Genomic DNA, 22,977 nt, shown 5'->3' on the forward strand with positions numbered 1-22,977 from the left:
GTTAGCGCTTTCACAGTAGTAGCTTGCAGTTTCCCAGCTGATATCCCATTATATGCATCTATGGCTGTCATCCGATATCTTATTCCATAGTCATTGGTCCGTGGTCCAATAGAATCAATTTGCCTGACGTTACATGCTAGCATTCCTCTCGTGGTCTGCCTATGTGCTGTTCTCCTCAGCCACCACTTCTGCACTTTAACCCACACTGGACACTTTTGTTTTAGTCCTTTATTTGTCTTTCAGCCACCATAGTCCCATTTCTTTTATATAAGTGGGCCACGGCTTTAATGACCAAATGTCCTGATGTATTGTGGTAGCGGTTGAAACTGCTACGATTCACCATGTTTATATCGAGGTGTTAATTCCAGATTGCACATCAACCCCAAGCTGCCTTTGGACCCCTTCCTTCAGCACCAACTAATAAAAGTTATTTATACAAAAATGACCCAGAAAAACAGAGCAGAGAATCACAATGTAATTAATGGCGTATATACAAATCACACAAATTCCCCACAAATGTGCCGATTCCAAAAACTACCCACCCCCTTACCTGTACCCCCACATACCTGTATACAAATAACAAAAATCATTGACCCGAAATATCACACAATGTCCACTCAGTTTTGTCTCTTTATAGGATAAAATATCCCACAATGTTTCTTAATTTTCAGATGTGCTATCCTAGAATAAAGGTTTATTTGTTCCTTCAGTTCTCAATACTGTCAACTCTCCACTTCACTTCATTCAGTATATCAGGATTTCTTCGAGGTGGACACCATCAAACTGTATAAAACTTTGGTGCTCCACATAAAACAATCTCTTTCCTGGCTTCAGGTAGCTCACGTCTGTTGCCTCTGCTATAAAACTCAGGCTCTGTTTTTCTTCTTCTCTTACTGCCTTTTCGCTCTTTTTTTAACAGTATATCCACATCTGTTTCCATAGCTCCCTCTTGGAAATCACAGCAATAGACCCATACCTCACAAAGGTATACCTCCCTATTGACATCTATCCAATCCATCCATCCATCTTAAGCCTTACACTATATTCTATATGTGCTCCGACGGAGACAGGGTTCATGTTGGTAATAACGTAATAGAGAGACAAAAGATAAACCAGCAAATAGATATAAGTGGCAGTGCTACATTGTGGCTCCATTTGACTAGGGCTTTCATCTTCTTTGGCTTATAGTCAGCACATTGGACAATTTTGATGTCTCTGTCTACTATGATCTTCTTTAAGCTTCCCTTCTTTTTTGTGTATCAACATGTCCTATGTACACTTTACCACGTAGACCTTGTGGGCCGTGTTACCACATACTTTTCCACAGTTGTTCTCCTCCTCCTCTTCATATGAGCCGTTGATCAACCTTCCATTTTATACACCATATTGTCATACCCTGATGCAGAGCCCAGCTGTCTTTTCTGGTCCTTCTCCAGCTCTGTTACCACCGACTTTAGATCTGCTCATTGGCTGGATCTGTCGTTTTCCTGTTCTGTATGTATATGACTATGATAAACTGAGTCAGGATTTATTTCAATGTGATGATTTTCATAACTGTTTGCTGTTTATAACTATAAATATAAATAGTTGTAGAGGTTAGCTGCACTCACCTGTTGTTAGCGCTCCATTGAGGGACAACGCGTTGGTAGAGCGATGTCACACTTGCCTCATTTTTTCCTTCTTGAGTTGCTTACTGACTTGGAGATCTGTAAGTCAGGGTGCTCTTCCAGGTTCGGACCAGTCCAACGCTGAAATGATGGTTAGCCGTTACTTAAAAAAAGAAAATCACTAAGCGCTGAGTTTAAAACAGTTTCTGGCAAGCATTGTATGTCACGTGCATTACAGAGAAAAGCAGTAAAGTAAACGTTTACAGCATAACGTACCTGTGAGGTGAATGAGAAGCCAGCGTGGCTTGGCTGTAAACGTTCTCACGTGTGGAGAGTTTAAAAATAGAGATAGGAAGAACTAAACCAGAGCAGAGAATGATGCGTGGTGTATTGGATGTAAGTGGGTACTGGCCATATGTAAGTACTGACTGTATAAAATGGTAGTCCAACCCACCGGCGGTTGTCTTTTGACTGGTCTTCAGGCCAGTGAACTTTGTAGCTGCTGAGTTGTTGGACCAGTAAGAAGAGTGTGGAATTATGAATACAGTAATAGAAACAGATCTAATTCTGATGGTACATATTTTTGGTGGAGATAAATGTGTGGTTGTGGATGCTCATGTTTCAGTGTGTTTGCACTTCACTTTTTCACCTTTTGATTTTGATTATTTTCTGTCCACCCTTTGTGAAGTAGAAAGAGGAAGAAGAGTCTTTCTGTTTTATTTCTGTTTTATTGTTATTTTTTCTCATCACTTTTTGATTTGGATCCACTCAGATTATTGTATATAGCTTCTGCACTTATTTTCTTGTTTTTTGTTAAAGTATTTGTAAAACATTCTTTGTAAATAGGATTGTCACATCTAGAATAAATGAGAAACTCTGTTTTTGAACTGTTATTTTTCTCTGTGGTTCAATTCTCGCACCCCTTTTGGGTGCTTGTTCATGTTCCAAGTGCACATAGTCTAAAACTGTGCAAAGGTACCATGGCATGGAGCACTACAGTTACCTGTGCTTGATCAGAAAACCATGGTATTCCACTTTCTGATTCCACTACACAACTGTGCCTCTCCTTCAGTGAACCATGCATTGCACATCTACTCTTTGCTTAGCATGCTGAATTCAGGAGCTTAGTTGTATTGGGATGTGTTCCTTTAATGTGGGAGGTGACACCCTTCACATGTTCTACAACACTGTGATGGCCAATGTGGTGTGCCGCGCTGGTAGTATCACTTCAAGGGAGGCCCACCGAATCAACAAGCTGATTAAAAGGGCAGGCTCTGTTATGGGACACACTGTAGTTGTCCTGGAAGTGGTAATGGAGGAGAGAATGAAGACAAAACTGAGTGTCATTATGAACAATTCTGCACATCCTCTCTGTGACACAACAGCACTGAGGACTCTCAGACAATGGATCATTCGGGAGAAGTGTTTCAAGAATAAGAGTAGGGCTCTCGAATACCAGCAACAATATTTCTGTATAGTGCTTCTTTGGAATTGGGACTGCCAAGTCAGACTTTTACTTTCTTTTAAAGTTTTCTTTCTTTTTAGTCATTCAGACCATAGTTTGTGTGTATATTTATTTAATGAGCATCTGTAAAAAGCTAATTTTATGTGATGCCTTCAAGGTAGCTTCACAAACACTAAGAACTGTACAAAAGTACAGCCAAAAAAGTAATCAAATCCATTAGGAAATTTCAACAGCCGACATTCAATGCGCATAATTAAACAAAAGCGCAAGGTCAGTTTTCCAGAAGGTGTTGAAAGCTTAAAGCCGATGGTCTCCTAATGATTCAGCTGAATGCAAAAAGCACCAAATATATTGTAGAAAGGGATAAAGATGAACTCTATGTGGAATGTAAGCTGCATCTGTTTTCTTTGGTTGTGAAAATATACAATTTAGAGGGCCACGTTAGGAACTTGATTAGCAATTAGGCTATCAAACCAAAAATTGGATTGACTCAGTTTGTTTAGACAATTCGGCTACTTCTTATTCAGCTTCAGTGTCTCCAGGTCTCACTGTAGGCAGTGTGCAGCCCAAATCAGTAGCACCAATTCAGGTGCAGGGCAATTAGGTAACAGTGAGATGGGGTTTAACAAGTCAAAATTTAGTCCTTCAGAAGCCAGGTCACTAATTCAGACACTGAATAGATTCTCATCACTCTGCCACATGACCATGGAGACTGAGAACAATAAAGTGCTTATAATTGGTGACTCCATAGTGTGAAATGTTTGAATCCAGTTAAAAATATAGAAAAGTTCTCTTTAAATCTCGCTTAGACTATGTATTATCGTAGTATTTCCCTCTAGATAGATAGATAGATAGATAGATAGATAGATAGATAGATAGATAGATAGATAGATAGATAGATAGATAGATAGATAGATAGATAGATAGATACTTTATTAATCCCAATGGGAAATTCACATTCTACTTACCCTTTACCTGTTTTCTCAAGGGTAAATGTTCTCGTCAGGTTCGTTAACAGGTTGGTCTACTGTTGCACTTTAAAATGAACACACACACACATAGATAAACACACACACACAGACCCCAACCACAACAGTGCCCCATGAATGACACACACACGCTGATTAACCCTTTGCACTTTATACCACACATCAGCCTGTCACTCAGCACTTCAAGAGACTTACTTATTATCGGCACGGACAACATATGATGTTTTAAATAGACCTCAGACCTAAATGTTACTTTTGGTCTCCAAGAAAATATTAAAACATACAAAGACTCAGTATCCTTGACTATAGGCCATTTATCAGCCAAGAATACCTTCTTCTCATACTGTCCCTTAACTATTGAGTGGCGCCTCACTCTCAGCCTTATAAACCTCGCAGCACAGAAATAATGGCAAAAATCTGGCTACACCAGGTGCTCAAAGAAATCTACCTTATTAATTCAATCACTCTAGACATTAAAACAAAGCATAGAAAGTTAAAAGCAGCATGGTATTTATTACAAGAATAATAATAATACCACTAGAACAAAGAATAGAAAATAAGTACTGATAGGAAAGTCTGAATATATATAGTCTTTAGGAAAAGCTTACGAAAAAGTTGAAATGACAAGGATGAATGTCCCAGGGAGGCGTTTGATTTAGCAATGGATGTTCATGATGCCTTTCTGACGACCAGTGTCATCTTCGCCTGTTCCTCTTCTTCTTCTCCTCCCTCCTGCTCCTTCTTCTCCTCCCTCCTGCTCCTTCTTCTGCTCCTCTTCCAAACCAAGGCATATCTATATATATAAAAATGGAATGGGTGGGTCGTCGGGTGGGCCTTTTTTTCATTCCGTCGTTTTTTCGACGTTTTGAAAATGTAGAATGATTATTTGATTTTTTTGTTTTTATTTGATCGTGTCTATGTAGCCACCGTCGTAATAAAGTATCGCTAAAATCGTCATTTATCGTAATTTATTTTTGACGTATAACGTCGCCGTCGTCGAGGTCAGTGATACCAGTGCAAAAAATCTGCTTACGGTTGAAAGACACGCCCTACTCACTGGACAGTTAAAAACACCAATCAAACTAACGATGACATCAAGTATTACCCAATCAAAAGTAGGAAAGGAGGCATCTTCATAAAATGCGTGTGGGATGATTTGCATGAGACGCTGCTTTAAAAAAAAAATGATAAAAAAAATACGGGATAAATCCCGTCCAGTATTGATTCAAAACGGGACGCGCAATTTCATTCTCAAACGCGGCACGATTCCGTATTTTAAAGGACGGGTGGCAACCCTACAGTGCCAGGTAACCACCCATACAATCACATTGTGATTCAGACTAGGAATGCAATGAATGTAATTACCCCGATCTACATACAAGGCGAAAGTCTTGCAACATTCAAAGATGATGGTTTGGGATAAGTACACCATACAACATAAAAGAGCTTATGAAGCCTTGAACCGAAAAAAGCAACATCTCAGAGATCGTAAAAAAAAAAATAGGAGCTAATGTCGTTTTACTCGCTGTAGATTTTAGTCAAACATTACCAGTTATTTCACGAGGGAGACCAGCACATCAACTCAACGCGTCTTTAAAATCCATGCTTCTCCCACGCTCGGTTATATGTCGCGTGTTCTCGGGTAGGTGCACCAAAAAATGTATACATTTAAGCATGTAATGGGCAAACAAAAAATGAGGTATACCCGAAGGCACAGCAGTAGTACTTAATGTAACTTTACTTCTTAAATGTTAATGTTTTACTGTTTAATAATTTATACGCTTCTTATATGTTGTTCAAATTCTTTTATCAAAATACCACTGACAGCGCAATGCACGATAACATCGAGTGAATACACCATACGCATCCGCCCACGGCTGCCCTGCTGTGCGCAGATAGGACTTGATTGTACAATAAAATAAAATAAAGATAAAAACACTAAAACAATCATCACCCATAAAGCGGATAGTAGACGTGACGTACTATATGTGTACCACATTTCAAGTGTATAGGTGCAACGGTTTGCGAGCTACAGGTCATTTAAAATCCTGGACGGACACACAAATTGCCACGGTAGCAAATTACAGAAGAAGATTTTACTGTTTAATAATTTATATTTATATGAAATGTGCTTCTTATATATTACTTCATATTCTCATATGATAATGATGTTAATGTTTATATTGATTTCTGTGTTATTAAAACTGCATGTATGTGTGTATATGTATATATATATATATATATATATACTAGCAAAATACCCGCGCTTCGCAGCGGAGAAGTAGTGTGTTAAAGAGGTTATGAAAAAAAAAGGAAACATTTTAAAAATAACGTAACATGATTGTCAATGAAAGCCCGTTTCACTCAGTAAGTCTTATGTGTGTGTTTATGTATGTGTGTGTATATATATGTACATGTGTATATGTAGATATGTATATATATGTATATGTATATAAATGTTTATGTGTGTGTGTATATTATATATATAATATATATATATATATATATATATATATATATATATATATAAAAGACAGCAACAGTTATAACAATGACAACACAATTACATTGACAATCATGTTATGTTATTTTTAAAATGTTTCCTTTTTTTTTCATAACCTCTTTAACACACTACTTCTCCGCTGCGAAGCGCGGGTATTTTGCTATATATATATATATATATATATATATATATATATATATATATATATATATATATATACGAGCTGTATATACCCGGCGTTGCCCGGGGCAGAAGTAACCTAATCGGTCAAACACTTACATATATACCAAAGTAAACCTAATCGGTCAAACAGTTACATATATAAAAAAAGCGAACCTAATCGGACAAACAGCTTCATATATACAGAAGCGAACCTAATCGGACAAACAGCTAATCTATATACATAAGCGAACCTAATTGGTCAAACAGTTACATAAATACAAAAGCAAACCTAATCGATGAAACAGCTTCATATATACAGAAGCGAACCTAATTGGTCAAACAGTTATGCATGTGCAGAATAATTTTACAAACATTATGCGTGTTAACAATCATTAAAAAGAAAAGATTGAGGAACTCTTCTTCTATATGTGATGAAGCTGGATGAAGCTGACTTGATGAAGACGTAGGTGGCATAGATTGGTTTTTCTAAAACAGAAGAAAAAAATGAGTATCTATTATTATTTTAAATTAGAATGAAAATGAGAACCTTGATTAGAGATAGATTATCCGTATTAAAATATGTGCATGAATAAACTTTTGCTAACTCTCTAGCAAAAGTTTATTCATACAAATTGGCATGGGATGGCTTTGTGAAAAAGTAAAAATTAGATAAAAATAAATTCAGAATGCGTACTTCGATTTGACTGAGATTATCTGTAATGATGAAAAAAAAGTTTAGTATGTTTTTTTTTCCATACGGGAAGGATGTAAAACCTTACATAGGCACCCTTCAGCCCGTACTGAAGGGTAGTGTCAGATTCTTACTGACTAAAAAACACCCTTTTTATTCCACAGCTACCCCAAAAACCACTATTAGGCATTACTTTGTGGTGGCAGTAGTTTAGTTATGAAACAGCTGGGTCCTGAAAAAAATCTGTCTTATTAGTGGCTTCATCACATATAGAAGAACAGTTCCTCAATCTTTTCTTTTTAATGATTGTTAACACGCATAATGTTTGTAAAATCATTCTGCACATGCATAACTGTTTGACCAATTAGGTTCGCTTCTGTATATATGAAGCTGTTTCATCGATTAGGTTTGCTTTTGTATTTATGTAACTGTTTGACCAATTAGGTTTGCTTATGTATATAGATTAGCTGTTTGTCCGATTAGGTTCGCTTCTGTATATATGAAGCTGTTTGTCCGATTAGGTTCGTTTTTTTTATATATGTAACTGTTTGACCGATTAGGTTTACTTTGGTATATATGTAAGTGTTTGACCGATTAGGTTACTTCTGCCCCGGGCAACGCCGGGTATATACAGCTCGTTTATTATGAAATATCATGCCTTGGTTACACAACACATGAACCTGATTGGCTGGCTGTCAATGTGATTGATGAATTTTGCTCAAACTCTTTCCCAGATAATAAAGTTCTTTGATACTGCCTGTTTCCCTTTCCCAGGCCATAAATCCCAGATGTCCATCCATAAAGTAATCAATAGCCTGGGGTGTCAGCAGAGCATCCTTTCCCGGGTTGTAAAATAATTGAGCCCCAGAATGTCTTCCTTTCAATGTAGGAAACAGCTGTTTGAAAGTGAGGTGTGACAAAACCTGCTTTGATCTGTCTTAGTTCATCTGTTGTGTTGTCTCGAACAAAATATAATGGAAACCAAAATGCACACCATAACACTAATGTTTTGTCTTGGTAGAGTAATATATATATTGCTCTTCTTTCCCCTATTGTATTATTAATATGTAGCCTTAGAATGCCTAATCTCACAGACTTACCACTGTTTATAAGGAATTATTGTATATAACTTATCCCCACCTTCCCTTCTATATCTATAACCTTAGGCAATTCAATATAGTAAAAGACAAGCAGAAGTTAAGTTACAGTTTAAACAATGTATTAGTATTATTGATAATATTCATAAATAATAACAAAATGCAAAGTACATTTGAATATTGGGAACCATACAACCTGATTAAATGATATGTAGTTCAGGTGGCACAGTCTTCTGGTTACTTAAATGTCTCTAGTTAAGGCATCATTGGTGCTCAGCTTTCAGCCACATGTCTGTTCAAAATGGCTGCTGAGCTGTGCTGTTCATTGTGTTCTCTTCATCATCACAGGTTAGCAAGAGAGATGCTTCTTCATCATATGTTGGTTGGTAAGAGAGAGAGTGTGAGGTTAAACACATACATTTATAGATGTTCTGTCCAAACCCCTCAAGCCAATAGGACATCATGGTACTTAATGGCCTCTAAGACAAGCCAATTCCAAACAGCCATACTTCAGACCAATGGGGAAAATAGAACATCTTAACACCTGCCCCCAAACCATATGTTAAAGTACACCTCAGCCCATTTGCGGGGGTAGAAATGACTTTAGCAAGGAAACACTTGCCAAACTGGTTTAAAACACACATCCCCCAAATCCTGTCGTAAAATTCAAACAGACCCATTCCTAAGGGGGGGGGGTTAAACTAAATTACATTACTTTGTCTAAATTACAAATAAAGATATACAGTACAAAATATTCATCAAGTTATATGTAAAATCTCACATCACAACAGACTACTATTCTCAAATAATAGATAACAACAATGATAATCCATGTGTACTATTTAGAACAACTGCTAATTTAATAAATGTTAATTCAAAACTGCTTTGCAAAATATTAACAGATATTAGCAGTACAGACTTTATGAACTTCTATAATGAGAAAATTGAAAATATATGATCCCAGATCTCAGCATCACAGTGCAAACCTGATACTAGCTTGACAAATCCTGTTTTGCCTTTCACATACCACTTTAGTACCAGGGTGTTGTACCGTGTTAGCCATAATGAATGTAGAGAAAAGCCAAGCAAAATTTAGCCAATAAAAGGTGTCATTTTGCTTGACATACCACTTTAGAAATTTTAATCCTTTAACAGAACAAGAAGTTGTAACTTTAATTTCTTACATAAACCCCACTACTTCTTTTCAAAATCCTGTGCCAACAAAACTAGTAAAAAGCTCAATGGGTGTTCTGGCAGCACTTATTCTTGCCGTTACCAATAGCTCATTATTGCATAGTGTAGTACCTGATGTACTAAAAGTGTCAGTTTTCAGAATACAGTGATCCCTCGCTATATTGCGCTTCGACTTTCACAGCTTCACTCCATCGCGGATTTTAAATGTAAGCATATATAAATATATATCACGGATTTTTCACTGGTTCGCAGATTTCTGCAGACAATGGATCTTTTCATTTCTGGTACATGCTTCCCCAGTTGGTTTGCCCGGTTGATTTCGTACAAGGGACGCTTTTGGCGGATGGCTGAGAAGCTACCCAATCAGAGCACGTATTACGTATTAAATAAAACTCCTCAATGATATATGATATGCTTCCCACGCGGTGCTTCGTGTACTTGAAAGCCCTAACAGCACGTATAGATTTTTGATTGTTTGCTTTTCTCTGTCTCTCTCAATCTCTCTGACATTCTCTGCTCCTGACGGAGGGGGTGTGAGCAGAGGGGCTGTTCATACACTGGCCTAGAGGATACGGACGCTCCTCTAAAAAATGTTGAAAGACTGCCTTCACATTGCTCCCTTCCTTGCAGCTGCTTTTTCCGGTGGTGCTTTGCATACTTAAAAGCCCGAACAGCCCTATTGATTTTTGATTGTTTGCTTTTCTTTCTCTCTGTCTCTCTCTGACATTCTCTGCTCCTGATGCACACTTCTTTGAAGAGGAAGATATTTTTTCATTCTTTTAATTGTGAGATGGAACTATCATCTCTGTCTTGTCATGGAGCACAGTTTAAACTTTTGACTAAAGGGTGTTATTTCATGTCGAGAGGGCTCTAATAATATTAAAAAACGTATTTAGAAGGTCGTAAACAGTTTTTCTATGCTCTAACTGTGAAAATATTTGATTTATAAATAAAGAATCCTACTTCACAGAAATGCATTTATCACGGTAGAGTCTGGAACGGATTAACCGCGATAAACGAGGGTTTACTGTATTCCTTAAAAAGTCAGACTTAGACCCACATATACTTAATAACTATAGACCCAAACTTACCATTTCTCTTTAAAATACCTGAAAAAGTAGTCACCAATCACCTTCAGTCTCACCTTGCACATCACAATTTATTAGAGAAATTCCATTCTGGCTAGAGCACGGGTCATTGTACAGAAACAATATGAACGCGTGTTGTAAACGACATTCTGATATCCTCTGGTGGAGGAAATTCCAATGTAGTTATATTGTATGATTTAAGCACAGCATTAGACACCATTGACCTTTTTAATTTACTACACAGGCTGGAGAATAGCTTTGACAATCTGCTTGCCTGGTTATGTTCTTATTTATCCAATCTATTCCGATATGTACAGAAATGTGCTGACAGGACTCCATCATTATACACAGAATTTAAATATGGATTCCAGCAAGGCTCAGTACTGGGCCCTTTACTGTGTTCACTTTACAAGCTCCACTGGGAACTTTCATTAGAAATTATAACAGTAATTTTCACTCTTATGCAGATGATGCCCAGTTATACCTTTCTTTATGAAAAAATAACATTTCTCCAAAGTTATCCTTAATTACATGTGTTAGAACATTAGAACATTAGAACAGGCCATTCAGCCCAACAAAGCTTGCCAGTCCTATCCACTTATTTCTTCCAAAAAAACATGAAGCCGAGTTTTGAAAGTCCCTGAAGTCCTACTTCTACCACACAACTTGGTAGTTTATTCTAAGTGTCTATCATTCTTTATGTAAAGAAAAACTTCCTAATGTTTGTGTGAAATTTCCCATTCACAAGTTTCCAACTGTGTCCCCGTGTTCTTGATGAACTCATTTTAAAGTCACCGTCTCGATCCACTGGACTAATTCCCTTCATAATTTTAAACACTTCACTCATGTTTCCTCTTAATCTTCTTTCACTTAAACTGTAAAGGCTCAGCTCTTTTAATCTTTCCTCATAACTCATCCCCTGTAGCCCTGAATCAGCCTAGTCGCTCTTCTCTGGACCTTCTCTTGTGCTGCTGTGTCCTTTTTGTAGCCTGGTGACCAAAATTGCACACAGGACTCCAGATGAGGCCTCACCAGTGTGTTATAAAGGTTGAGTATAACCTCCTGTGACTTGTACTCCACACATCAAGGCGCTATATAACCTGACATTCTGTTAGCCTTCTTAATGGCTTCTGAACACTGCCGGGAAGTCGATAGCTTAGAGTCCACTATGACTCCTAAATCCTTCTCATAAGGTGTACTCTCGATTTTCTGACCTCCTATTGTGTATTCAAACTTCACATTTTTACCCCTATGTGTTATTCTTTACATTTACTAACATTAAATTTCATCTGTCACAAATCTGCCCAAGCCTGTATGCTATCCAAGTCCTTCTGTGATGATATAACGGATTCCAAATTATCTGCTAATCCACCTATCTTGGTATCATCTGTAAACTTAAGCAGTGTGACAGATAGCCGGGGCCCATGCCTGGCCGGGACGCCCCTGCACCATATATACCAGGGAGACAAGGGTGGGAAACCCAGTATCTCCCCCTGGACGCTAGATGGCCGCCTCGGACTCCCCCAGGGCTTCATGGGGGTTGGAGTTCTGTGCAGCTCCGTGGGGTTCCGCAGGTGCTACCAGGGGGTGCTGCAGCAGGAGCTGCTGGCCCCTTTTGGGCACTGGTTTTGCCTTACCCGGAAGTGCAGCTGGATGTCGCCAATCAAGCACCTGAAGCACTTCTGGGTACCCAATAAAAGGGAGCCAGCGACCACCACTCAGCGGCCAAAGTCGGGTAGAATGAGGACAAAGCTTGCTGAGGATGAGTGGTGGTGGAAAAGAGATGAATAGTGCTTGGTGTTGTTTGTGGACTGTGCTTGGGACTGTGTTGTGGCTGGAGGGATTACGGGGAAGATGTGCCCTAAAGCTAAAGAAAAATAAACAGTTTATTTGTTTTACACGTGCCTCCATGTCAATCTGTTTCGGGTCGGGTGCTATATAGCGCCTATCTTACACCAGCTTGTTACTTATATTCCTATCTAAATCATTTATATATATTAAAAATAGCAGCGGCCCCCACACTGATCCCTGCTGGTCACTACTCTTAACATTGGCCAGTTCTGATGAGGTTCCTCTCACCATCACCCTCTGCTTCCTGTGTCTGAGCCAATTATGCACCCATCTAAAAACATCACCCTGAACTGCCACTTCTTTTAATTTGATGCCCAACCTCTCATGTGGCACCTTATGGCGCGGCTGTTTTAATTGAATCTGCGCCTCCGAATTACAGCTTTGCTCATGCAGATCGCCAAGGTAAGAAAGGCGGCGGTTTAGCAAACATTTACTCAAGCCGGTTAAAGTGTAAAGACATCGGCTTTGGCAAATTCAAGTCCTTTGAGTATCTCGCTGTTGTTATTCATGGAGTTTCTCAGTCTCTAGTATTATCCGTGTATAGACCTCCTAAATTTAATGCGTCTTTCTTTTAGGAATTCTCAGACTTGGTGTCAATTGTAATTACGAACTATGACACACTCTTAATAGTCGGTGACTTTAACTTTCATATCGATAATCAGAGTGACCCGGAAGTAAAAGAATTCATGAACCTCCTTTACTCTTTTGATTTGAGACAGCACATTAGTCAGCCTACACATAAAGCAGGTCATACGTTAGACTTAGTGATTACTAAAGGACTAAAAGTTGATGTGAAGCAGATCATTGATATTAGTCTATCAGATCATTTTCTTTTACTATTTAATATAAAAATAATGATAGAAAACATTCACAAGAAGCATATTGTTAAAAAATGCTTCTTTGATTCATCAACAGCTTCAGAATTTACAAACATTCTAAGCAAACAGTCCATTTGTAGAGCTAACTATAATAGCGAGGATAATGTAAATAGTAAGGTGGAAAATTTTAATACTAAAGTGAAAGCTGCTGCTGACAGAGTCACACCTGAAAAGACAGTTAAAAAATCTTCTAGTACTGTTATACCATGGAAGACCCAAAGAGTGTCTGATTTAAAGAGAACATGCTGGAGAGCTGAGCGTAAATGGAGAAAAACTAAACTAACTATTGACTATGAAATATTAAAAGTTAAAATAACAGAATACAATAACACAGTCCGTCTTGAGAGGCGCTGCTATTTCTCTAAGATTATAAATAACAATACTAGTAATCCCAGAGTCTTATTCTCTCCGATTGATCGTCTGCTAAACCAGCTAACTCAATGGAATGCCTCCAGAATACTTCCAGTGAAACTTGTGAGGCTATTGCTGTATTTTTCAATCAAAAAATTAATGATATTAGAAATAATATAGTATATCTCCCCAACACTGCACATCCTCTTAAGCCCCAGTACTCCGTAATAAACAAATTAAATTCTTTCACCAGGATAGATTTACCTGATTCATATAAAATAATTTCTCAACTGAGACCCTCCACCAGCATCCTTGACCCAATACCAACAAGTTTTTTCAAAGAAGTATTGGGCGTGCTAATTGATAATATTCTTGACATAGTAAACTCGTCATTAGATATGGGGGTCTTCCCACTTCCCAGACTGTCTTAAGACTGCTGTAGTGAAACCCCTACTCAAGAAAAATAATCTTGACTCCTCTGCTTTTGAAAATTTTAGACCCATTTCTAACTTGCCTTTCTTAAGTAAAATTCTAGAGAAGGCAGTCATTGTGCAGCTTAATGACCACCTCAATAAACCTACTATTCTTGATAAGTTTCAGTCAGGTTTTAGAACAAATCACGGTACAGAAACTGCACTCGTTAAAATAGTAAATGACTTGCGGGTAAATGCAGACAGAACCTGTTTATCTGTTCTCATCCTCTTAGATCTGAGTGCTGCATTTGATACCATTGATCATAATATTCTTAGAAATCGCCTTAGTCAATGGGTGGGCCTCTCTGGCAGGATCTTAAATTGGTTTGAATCCTACCTGGCAGGTAGAAAATTCTTTGTTAGTTGTAGTGATTATACTTCAAAGACCCCTGATATTCTATATGGTGTCCCATAAGTCTCTATCCTGGGTCCGCTGCTGTTTTCGATTTACATACTTCCATTAGGTCAAATTATCTTGGGGCACAATGTGAGCTACCACAGCTATGCTGATGACACACAGATGTATTTATCAATAGCACCTGATGACCCCGATTCCCTTGATTCACTAACACAATGTCTTACTTGCGTTTCTGAATGGATGAATAGAAATTTTCTCAAGCTAAATAAAGAGAAAACTGAAATTTTAGTGTTTGGCAATAATGGATATAATGAGGTTATCAGAAATAAACTTGATGCATTAGGATTAAAAGTCAAGACGGAGGTAAAGAATTTAGGGGTAACTGTTGACTGTGACCGAGGGCGGCATGGTGGCGCAGTGGTAGTGCTGCTGCCTCGCAATTAAGAGACCCAGGTTCTCTTCCCAGGTCCTTCCTGCGTGTAGTTTGCATGTTCTCCCCGTGTCTGCGTGGGTTTCCTCCGGGCGCTCCGGTTTCCTCCCACAGTCCAAAGACATGCAGGTTAGGTGGATTGGTGATTCTAAATTGGCCCTAGTGTGTGCTTGGTCTGTTTGTGTGTGTCCTGCGGTGGGTTGGCACCCTGCCCGGGATTGGTTCCTGCCTTCTGCCCTGTGTTGGCTGGGATTGGCTCCAGCAGACCCCTGTGACCCTGTGTTTGGATTCAGCAGGTTGGAAAATGGATGGATGGATGTTGATTGTGAGCTGAATTTTAAATCACATATTAATCTGATCACTAGGACAGCATTTTTTCACTTAAGAAATATAGCAAAAGTTAGACCTCTTATAACATTGCAAGATGGTGAGAAATTAGTTCACGCTTTTGTTTTCAGTTGACTAGATTACTGTACGCACTCCTCTCAGGACTACTAAAAAAAGATATCAATCGATTGCAACCAGTGCAGAATGCAGCTGCTAGAATCCTAACTAGGAAAAGAAAATCCGAGCACATTTCTCCACTTTTGATGTCACTACACTGGTTACCTGTGTCATTCAGAATTGACTTATATTGGAGTGTCTGACACCTTACACTCCAAATCGTAATCTTAGATCTTCAAATGAGTGTCTTCTTAGAATTCCAAGAGCAACATCTAAAAAAAATGGTGAGGCAGCCTTCTGCTGTTATGCACCTAAAATCTGGAATACCCTACCAATAGGAATTTGCCAGGCTAATACAGTGGAGCACTTTAAAACACTGCTGAAAACACATTACTGTAACATGGCTTTCTCATAACTTCATTTTAGTTTAATCCTGATACTCTGTATATTCAATTAATTATCATAACTATTCATGGTGGTCCTAAAATCCGTATTAACCCCTACTCTCTCTTCTGTTCTTGTTACGGTTTTCTGTGGTGGTGATCTACGCCACCACCACCTAATCAAAGCACTGTGATGTTCCAACATTGATTGATTAAAAGCCGGAGGTCTACATGACCATCATCATCAAGTCCTTCCATAAGAACCCTGAATACAACGAGGACTGATCATTTATGTTAGGTAGAATGCCCAGAGGGGGCTGGGTGGTCTCATGGTCTGGAACCCCTACAGATTTTATTTTTTCTCCAGCCATCTGGAGTGTTTTTTGTTTTTTCTGTCCTCCCTGGCCATCGGACCTTCTTTTATTCTATGTTAATCAGTGTTCTCTTATTTTAATTCTTACTTTGTCTTTTTTTTCTCTTTCTTCATCATGTAAAGCACTTTGAGCTACATTATTTGTATGAAAATGTGCTATAGAAATAAATGTTGTTGTTATTGTTATCCAATGCTTTCTGAAAGTCCACATCAATAATCTCATCTGCTCCACTTTGATCAGATCCTTTTGTTACCTCCTCATAGAATTCCAGCATGTCAGTAAAAAACAACCTCCCTCTTCTGAGCCCACGCTGACTGTTCCTAATAACTCCTGTCCTTGCCAGGTGTTGCTCAATCTTATCCTTAATAATTCCTTCCATTAATTTTCCTGTGATGCATGTTAAGCTTACTGGCCTATAGTTGCTCTGATCTGCCCTGTCACCCTTTTTATATAATGGGATGATATTTGCCATTTTCCAGTCCTTCAGAATCTCTCCAGTATGCAATGACTTCCTAAAAATATGTGTCAAGGGTTTATATATGTACTCGCTAGCCTCCTTAAGAACTCGAGGGTAAATATTATCTGGTCCGGTCTCTCGGTCCGGATTCCTCCAGTACTTCATTTGAATTTCACCCACCAACTCACTCATTTTCCTCTTTTCAGCTTCCTACTTTCTCAGAAATCTCAGATCTCGTCTGTAAGTCTAAGCCATCCACCTGTCAACTGGACCCCCTCCCTACAGTTCTGGTCAAAGCCTGCCTCCCCTCTCTTGTCCCCCTTATCTCTGCTATAATCCACTCTTCTCTCACTACTGGTATTGTTCCTTCATCTTTTAAAACTGCTGTAATAACCCCAATACTGAAAAAGCCTGGTGCCTATCTGACTAATTTCAGTAATTTTTGTCCTATTTCTAATCTACTCTTCATTTCCAAAATTCTTGAATAAATAGTGTCTATTCAGCTTCATTCTCATTTATCTCAAAATAAATTCCTATTCTCCTCCTCCTTGATCTGAGTGCAGCCTTTGACACTATTTGTCACATGACTCTTCTCAATAGATTATCTTCGATTGGCATTACCCACACTCCACTAGACTGGTTCAGATCCTACCTCTCAGGCCGCACTCAGTTTGTTCAGCTTAAAACTTTCACATCTCAACCCACCACTGTTACTTCAGGTGAGCTCTGTCCTGGGACCCCTCCTTTTTATTATTTACCTCCTTCCCCTTGGCAATATCTTTCATAAATATAACATTAGCTTCCACTGTTATGCTGATGACACCCAGCTCTGTCTCACTAGCAAACCTACTGTTCCCTTTCCACCCTCCTCCCTTACTGGTTGCATAACAGAAATAAAATCCTGGTTTTCTTCAAATTTTCTTAAATTAAATAACAAGTGACAAAACTGAGGTTCTCCTCATTGGTACAAAATCAACATTAACCAAAACTGATCATTTTTCATTTGTTATTGATATTTCTTCTGTCTCCCCTTCCCCACAGGTGTCATCATTGACAGTACTTTATCCTTTCAGTCCCACATCAATAACATCTCCCGGTCTCCATATTTCCACTTGTGTAACGTTAATCGTATTCGCTCCTCCCTCACTCCCCACACCACTGCTATCCTCGTTCATAGCCTTGTCACTTCTCATCTGGATTATTGCAATTCCCTTTTCTTTGGTCTTTCTCGCACATCTCTTTATAAGCTTCAACTGGTCCAGAATTCAGCTGCCCACCAGCATCATTACTAGAACCCCCTCTATTCACCATATCACTCCCATTTTGCAGCAACTGGCTTCCAGTTCAGTTCCACATTCAATTCAAAATTCTTCTGTTAACTTTTAAGGTTCTCCACAACCTCACCCCTCCATATCTGTCTGACCTCCTCCATGTTGCCATTTCCTCCTGCACCCTTAGATCCTCTTCCTCCATCCACTTGACTGTCCCCTTCATCCGTCTTACTATAATACAACTGAATGCTCTGCTCCCCAGCTTTGGAACTCACTACCATCTGAGCTTAGAAATATTGAATATTGAATCATTTTCAAATATAAACTTAAAACTCATTTGTTTAAGGCTGCTTTTTCTCTTTGATTACAATTGCTCTGTCTGATTTTAACTTTTGTATTTTACTTTTGTTTATAATCTGTGTTTGATCTATTGTTCGGTGTCCTTGAGTGTTCAGAAAGGTGCCTACAAATAAATAAAATGTATTATTACTAAAATACTGAAAGAATCTCTTAGGGTCGTCTTTCACCTTATCTGCTATATTCCTCTCCAACTGTCTTTTAGCCTCCCTGATATCCTTCTTGATGGCTGCCCTCATGTTCTCATACGCTCTACGATTCACTTTGTAGTCATTAGTCTTATATGCCTTATAAAGAAGTTTTTTCCTTTGCAACTTCTTTTTTAAATCTTTATTAATCCACCGTTTTAGTGAGTTAAAGGAGTAGATGGATGAGGACTACTTGCCTTTCAACACAGTTAAAACAGAAATGTTAATAATTGGAGGGAATGATGCTGATCATAACAATATTTTGCCATTATTTAATTCATTTGGAGTTACCATTAGTTTTTCTGAATCAGCCTGCAGTTTAGGTGTTATCGTTGACAAAAAGCAAGTTGTTTAAAGTGCACATTACAAAACTATCCAAAACATATGTTTTCCATCTTAGAAATGTTGGAAAATAAGCCATTTTTTAAATATACAGGATACAGAGAATTAATTCATGCATTTACTTCTAGTAGGATGACTACTGCAATGCGGTGTTCACTGGATGTCCAAACTCTTCTTAATACAGCCTCCAGTTAATCCAAAATGTTACTGCAAGAATTATTGAAAAGAACAAGAAAATACAAACACATAACTCCAGTTCTTATGTCCTTACACTGGCTTCTGGTTAATTTTAGAAAAGATGTCAAAATCCTCCTTTTAATGTACAGTACATTAATATGTCAAGATGCCAGTCTGCTTATGAGTCCAAAAATTGATAAAATAGCAGTGGGAGGTTGAGCTTTTAGTTACAGGGCTCCAAAGTGTTTGCCTGCTACTTTCAAGAGGTGTCCCTTCAGTCGTAGCTTTTAAATCAGGCTGAAGACTCAGCCCAACAAAACTCACCAGCCCTGTCCACTTAACTCCTCCAACAAAACATCAAGTCGAGTGTTGAAGGTCCCTAAAGTCCTATTGCTTACCACACTACTCGGACACTATTTCCATTTGTCTATGGTCCTCTGTGTATAGACAAAATGGCTAATGTTTGTGCAAAAATTTCCACTTGTCCCTGTGTTCTTGATGAATTCATTTTAAAGTCACAGTCTCGATCCACTGGATTAATTCCCTTTATAATTTTAAACACTTCAGTCATATGTCCTCTTAATCTTCTACTGCTTAAACTGAAAACGCTCAGCTGTTAAAATCTTTACTCCCCTGTAGCTATGGAATGGCGCTTCTTGAATCCTGACTGATTAGGCTCAAGTAGTCTGTTCTGTAGATGAAAGGAACAGATTTGGTGAGAGACAGCACATTCAAGTATTTTAGATAGAAAAGACAGGAGAAAGACTGGTGTGTAACTACTTGAGAGTGGGCTTCTTGAAGAGAGGAGTCAATAGGGCCTGTGATGAATGAGGTGTTGACAATGAGTGTAACCACAGAAAGGAGTGGAGGAGGAGTGTGCAAGCCTAGTGCATAGAGCATCAGCATCAAGGCAAGAGGGCAGATTTGAGTAGAGGGTGTCAGTAGCAGCACTGGTGTCAAGAGAGGAGAAATGGTGGGAGAGAGGGAGCGGAGGTGATGATGAAAGAGAACAGTTGAAAGAATATGTGATGAGTCTGAGTCTCAGGGTTTATTGTGAGTGGTGAAAGGACAAGGAGATAATAATGTGTAGCAGATTCATAGGTGAGGTAAAAACCGGAAGATCTAAAAATATATTGAGCAACCAAAGCACTGGGGAAATTAAAACTCGAAGTCAAGAGTAAAGAATAGATTGAAATTAAAATGAACCTAGGACTTGGCCAACTTGGAATTGAAACCAACCAGCAGTAAAGGTTGTTATTTATCTTTTTATTCAACTGAAGGATAATTTTGACTCGTGCCATGGATGTATTTATTCCAGAACTTCTGATTACATCAGAAGCATGGCAAACACAGTCACGTGACCCATAATTTGCATTGTGTAAATAAAGGGAAAAAGTAAAAATTATTTACAAGCAAATCAGAAAATGAAAAATAATGTTTATTATGACAGAATGTCAATGGAAAAAAGAAAGGAGGAGCAAAAAAAACTGAATGAAAATGTGGTCAGATGTATATAGTGGAGTGTCAGTTGTGTTTGTGGGTATGCAGTTCCAGGAGAGAACGAGATCCAGAATGTTCATCAGCTTTGGGAGTTCGTGGGATGTGGAGTTTTGTCTGGCTTAAAGAGGAAAGAAAAGAAAAGAAGTTAATTGAAGAAGCACTTCTCTATTGGATGTTCAGGTAGAAAGGGACTACCATCATCTGGAATGGAGGAGAACATCACATTCAGCATGTCGGGAAAGTTCTTTAGCTGACCTGGGGACTATCAAGAATAACAATGTTAATGTTAATAGGGTAGACAACAGTGATTGCATGGTATTCAAAAGTGATGTAGTTGCATACAGCACCCAGCTGTGTTAATCTCCAGTTCCAGTTCCAGTGGAACAACTAGTATAAGAGAAAAGAAATCCAGAGGAAAGGGCTATTGGTGTTGCTGATTCCTTGATCTCCTGGCATCCTGACTTCCTTTTATACAGTTTCAGTGCTTGCAATGCTTGTTCCATCTGAAGAACGTGGGTCCATTTCCCTGCTTTAGGCCAAAAACAAAAGATACTTGGGTGCACTTTCTTAGATGGCTGATTTCAAATAGGGTTTAGACTTTTCTGGGTCTACAATCCTAATCTTATTGTTTCTCAAATATGTTATTGATTGGCCTACTCTCCTGTCCTATAGTAAAGCACATATGCAAACTCTGTCTGCAAAAACGCTTATTAGGAGTAATGACTGCACAGCCTATCACTCCTCAATAGGGACTCACTAGGTTTGTCATGAAAAATATACAAGAGTCCCTGGATATAACCCAGACCAAATGGCTGTCACCAAGAATAAACTAGACAAATGAAGATAAATACACTCTGGTTATTTAATAACTCCCACCATGCCGGTGAACCTGTGGGCAAGAAAGTGGCATTTTCCCCACATTAGGTCCAATGTACTGTAATTACTTAATTACTCAGTCTTTTAACAAAACTGTATTCAAAAACTGGATGTGAGACATGGTTACTTAAAATCCTGTTGACTAAACCAACTATTTTATTGTAGAAGGGTCCTAATGTTTCCCAATTCTCATTTTCAGATTCTTAATTACAATACATAGACCTGAGGAGAGTGCTCTTTCTTAATCAGTCCTCTAAAAATACAACCTGAGATGTTCCACCTTGGTTATGGATATTTTGATGTTCCTCACATTAATTTCTTATTTTTTTGGATGACACATAGTAAGCAGCCTAAATTAGAAGCTCCATAAGAGAGCTGTAACAAGAGAAGGGCACCGAGCTCAGTGCAAGTCCACCCATGGAGTCCTTTGATAACCACATTGACCACACAACTAAATGTCAACTTCTACTTCGAGCCACAGGGCTATCAGACTCCAGAGCACCATGGTCTGTGCTGTAAAAGATCTTGCAGAAATGTCTTTTTAATACATTTATTTATCATTTCTAATTTGAGTTTTTGGGTTTTTTTTCTGACTCTTGTTGATTTTCCATTTTGTCTTGCAGTTTTTCTACAGGATTTGATGAAAAATTATTCATAACCATGATGGAGTTGTGTCAAAAGTATGATGAAGTTACAGGAGACAGCAGTCTGTATAAGTTTGTACATCTCTTTGGACCCTTGCCAAATACAGTGGACTGCAAAGACACATCTTGGATTAATCAGATAGACTTCAGTTTTTTACAGAAGTATCTTAATAGGGATATACAAGAATGGCACCCATACAGTAAAACTTTACCAGACCTGGATGAATTCATCATCAGCACCCTCATCAACATTTCAAAGTAAGTTAAACCAAGTGCTGACGGTGTGATATGAACGGTTTGAGCTGTAGCCCACTTACTTTTAATGCTGATCTTTACAAACTGCCTTACCTGGGGCCTCATGTATAAACGGTGCGTACGCACAGAAATATTGCGTACGAATGTTTCCACGCTCAAATCGCGATGTATAAAACCTAAACTTGGCGTAAAGTCACGCACATTTCCACGGTACCTCATACCTTGGCGTATGCAATTTCTCCGCTCGGTTTTGCAGACTGGCGGCACCCAGCGTCAAAGCAGTGCTACTGTTCCTGTGTGCTCATCCTTTCTTTCTTAGACCCACATTCCTGACGCGGCTTTATAAATACACTGAAACTAACTGCATATTGTTTATTAGTGTAATGCATCTGATTGTAATTAACCTGCAGCAATTTTAATGGGCCAGGGAATAGCCATAGTATTCCAAATACCATAACTGCTTTAGCGTTGTTACTCTCACTGCATCTTCTTCTTCTTTCAGCTGCTCCCGTTAAGGGTTGCCACAGCGGATCATCTTTTTCCATATTACTCTCTCTGCACCACGCGGAGTA

The 22,977-nt window shown here is 38.6% G+C and overlaps 1 protein-coding gene across 1 annotated transcript in view; it reads left to right on the forward strand.

Annotated features, from left to right (window-relative positions):
* LOC114644700 (NACHT, LRR and PYD domains-containing protein 12-like) overlaps nt 1-22,977 on the forward strand; it is a 129,896-nt gene that overhangs the window by 59,691 nt on the left and 47,228 nt on the right. The window contains exon 4 of the mRNA XM_051924012.1: nt 22,130-22,408. Coding sequence (XP_051779972.1) covers nt 22,130-22,408 — 279 coding nt within the window. The remainder of the gene's footprint in view (nt 1-22,129; nt 22,409-22,977) is intronic.

This window comes from Erpetoichthys calabaricus, chromosome 2 (assembly GCF_900747795.2).
Source record: "Erpetoichthys calabaricus chromosome 2, fErpCal1.3, whole genome shotgun sequence".
In the NCBI taxonomy this organism is placed as follows: Eukaryota; Metazoa; Chordata; class Cladistia; order Polypteriformes; family Polypteridae; genus Erpetoichthys; species Erpetoichthys calabaricus.